The sequence below is a fragment of the Gavialis gangeticus genome, unplaced genomic scaffold, assembly GCF_001723915.1.
Source record: "Gavialis gangeticus isolate Ggan-Ray unplaced genomic scaffold, GavGan_comp1, whole genome shotgun sequence".
NCBI classification, from domain to species: Eukaryota; Metazoa; Chordata; order Crocodylia; family Gavialidae; genus Gavialis; species Gavialis gangeticus.
In genome coordinates this window covers 65,478,758-65,482,227 of record NW_017729004.1, presented here as the reverse complement: position 1 = coordinate 65,482,227, position 3,470 = coordinate 65,478,758, and the positions used below count along the sequence as shown (strand labels likewise).

General features: G+C 38.9%; 1 protein-coding gene across 1 annotated transcript in view; it reads left to right on the top strand.

Annotated features, from left to right (window-relative positions):
- VWDE (von Willebrand factor D and EGF domains) overlaps positions 1-3,470 on the top strand; it is a gene marked incomplete at its 5' end in the record, with an annotated part of 105,044 nt that overhangs the window by 65,333 nt on the left and 36,241 nt on the right. The window contains 3 exons of the mRNA XM_019507980.1: positions 640-890; positions 1,001-1,220; positions 2,277-2,414. Coding sequence (XP_019363525.1) covers positions 640-890; positions 1,001-1,220; positions 2,277-2,414 — 609 coding nt within the window. The remainder of the gene's footprint in view (positions 1-639; positions 891-1,000; positions 1,221-2,276; positions 2,415-3,470) is intronic.

Genomic DNA, 3,470 nt, shown 5'->3' with positions numbered 1-3,470 from the left:
ATGTGGAGAAGCTTGAGAGAATCCAGAGAAGAGCCACACGCATGATCAGAGGTCAGGAAAACAGACCTTACAACAACAGGCTGAGAGCTATGGGACTCTTCAGCCTGGAAAAGTGCAGGCTCCGGGATTATCTGATGGCCTTCTATAAGTTTATCAGGGGGTCACTACCAGGATCTGGGGGAACACTTGTTCACCACAGTGCCCCAAGGGACAACAAGATTGAATAGTTATAAACTCCTGCAAGACCATTTCAGGCTGGACATAAGGAAGAATTTTTTTACTGTCTGAGCCCCCGAGATCTGGAATAGCCTGCCATCGGAGGTGGTTCAAGCACCTACTTTGAACGCCTTCAAGAGAAAATTGGATGCTTATCTTGCTGGGATCCTATGACCCCAGCTGACTTCTTGCCCCTCGGGCAGGGGGCTGGACTCAATGACCTTCCAAGGTCCCTTCCAGCCCTAATGTCTATGAAATCTATAAAGTTATGAATATGATAAAAGGATTTTTTCTTTTCAGTGCCATTTAAGTGTCATTGAAGTTTAGATTAATCCATTGTATTCATCATAAAGGAATAGACTCTTTAATAGAGACTTATCTTTTTCATATTTGTAAAAAGACTAAATGTCTGTTTTTTTGCAGACAACCAGCCTCCTCAACTTCAAACTATGCAAGGTATGCTGCAAACTTTTTACGGGGAGAATTTTGTGTACCAGTTTTTGGCTTCAGATCCAGAAGGTTCTGCTGTCCTTTTCACATTGGATTCTGGCCCTGATGGTGCCAACCTATCCCCCTCGGGACTCCTTATCTGGAAAGTTGCAGCAAAGAGTCCACAGAAATTTACGCTTGCTTTGACAGATGACTGCAATGCTAAGACTAAAGTAATAATAGAGGTATTGACAGTCAAATTACCCCCACTAATTCATAACCAGTAAATTATATCATGGCAAAAGTCATTACTAGTTGCCAAGTGATAATTAGCTTTATTTGGTTTGTCTTCTAGGTCAATGTGAAATCATGCGATTGCTTAAATGATGGTTCATGTGTAACAAACATTAATTTCCCACCTGGAAGTGGGAAATATGTGTGCGTGTGTCTGCCTGGGTTCGAAGGTGATCTGTGCCAAGTGAACATTGATGACTGTAAATCTAATCCATGTGGTATTGGGAGATGTGTTGATGGAATAAACAGCTATCACTGTGAATGCACACCTGAGCTACAGGGTAAATTATTATTTTACTCATTTAGTGGTAAATTGCCATTTCTAATTTTCTTTGCATCTTTAGAACTATTATCTCTTATCATCCTAGTTGATTCATTTTACAATTCCAAAACAATGTTTTTACACCAGTAATTGTTTGCAGGCTACTTCAGACTGAAGACAATAAATAGTAGATATGCATTTCCTTCTCTGCCTCAGTTGCTGTCGTGTTTTCCAAATATTAAGTGCTGGATTCTTCCCTCATTTAAACCTACAGAAGCTCACTGAAGTCAGTGGGATAGCATGATTGTAACTGAGGGTAGAGTTTGGCCTGAAACCAGCACACTCATCACCTGAGCATCAAAAACACAGGAAATGAAAGGATTTAAGAGAGCCTAGGAGTCACAGAAGCCCCTGAATGAGCAGAGCAATTGCATTTCAACTGGTGCTAAAATTCCATGGTTCAAGGCCCCTCAATGCCTCTGTAGGGAGAGGTGTTCTTTAGCCTTGCAGTTAATCCATGGAGTGAGACCTGTGGCTATGTTTGGAATCACCTCCCTCCTATCCCTCTTTAAAAAGGATCAGCAGAACATTTGGAAATATATTTTTGTTTATCTTCTGTTCTTTTTTTTCTATTTGTCAAATTCAAAGTGTCAAATAAAACATTTTTCTTTTCCATTCTGATAAATAAAGAATGTAGATCCTTGCTCAGACAGATAACACCTGTTAAAAGCAAATTTCATATATTTTCTTTCTGAGACTTCAGTTCAACAATAGAGTTAAACAGAGGAGCATGACTCATATGCTATGCTTGAAAACAAGCACATGCTTAAGTACTTTGCTAGAGTGTAGCTCAGAAATCTCTATCCCTTTCAATTTCTGGAATAAGGAAAATATTCAGTATACTATGGAAAAATTGTTAATGTTGGGCCCATAGAGTTTATATAGTTTGTGCTTATACACACACACACACAGAATTTGTTTTGGAGTTTACTGTCCATATAAATCTACTTCATTTATATAAATTTGCAACCAATGTTAAGTAGCATGAACTGTAAACATCTGTGTTTCAAATTAGGTAGAAACTGCCAAGAAGATGCGGATGAATGTGCATCCAACCCTTGTTTCCCTGGAGTATTTTGCTACAATACCTTTGGTTCCTTTAATTGTGGTCCATGCCCAAAAGGTCTACAAGGAGATGGGAAGACATGTTATGGTAAAATTATATTTTTCCATCAGGCTGTAATCACCTGGCTTTAATTCAGATTAGATTTCTGACAGTAACATAAGAGAACTGTAAAAATAACAGTCTTTTCTACTTCCCTGCATTTTCATCAAAATGCATGTTTATTAGTCATAGAGCAGGCAGAGAATTATATTTCACTTGCTGTTATATGACCATAGACAACAGGCCCTTGGTGCAAATTGAAGTAGCTCCAGAGATGGCACTGAAACTACCAGCTGAAGTTTATACCAGCTACCAGTTTATACCAGCTGAAGATCTGAACTGTGCATTTCCTCAGATGTATAGAAAAAAAAAGGATCTATAGAAAGATAGATCTCTATAAATCTATACATCTAAAGATGTATAGAAAAAAGGTCATATGAGGAGAGGCTAAAAGATATGGGGGACTGTTTACTCTGGAGAAAAGACAACTTAGAGGGGACTTGGTGGCAGCCTATATAAGTATATAAGGGGCGTATATCATGGCCTGGGGGAGCATCTGTTCACCAAGGCACCTCAGGGGAAGACAAGAAACAATGGACACAAACTACTTGAAGATCGCTTCGGATTGGACATAAGGAGAAACTTCTTTATGATTTGAGTGCATAGGGTCTGGAACAGACTCCCACCAGAGGTGCTACAGTCATCTACCCTGGAGATCTTTAAAACACAACTTGACACGCACCTTGCTGGGGTCATCTGACCCCAGCAGTCTTTCCTGCATAAGTGCGGGAGGGCTGCACCTGATGATCTCATGAGGTCCCTTCGAGTTCCTAACATTTATGAATCTATGAATCTGTCAATATTTGGCAGATATTTAGTATTATAGAACTAGGATAGATAGTTACCATGAGCATGTGGTGGTTTTGTTACCATGTGCATTTATTGGCAAAATGCCCTAATACTTTTCAAAACAATCTAATAATATCTAATAAAATCAAAAGTGCTATTTGCTAAGGGACTGGCAAAGAAATTTGGTATGCTCTTATGCAAGTATTTAATTATTCAAACTTTGATATTCAAACTCAGGGTTTTATATATATATAT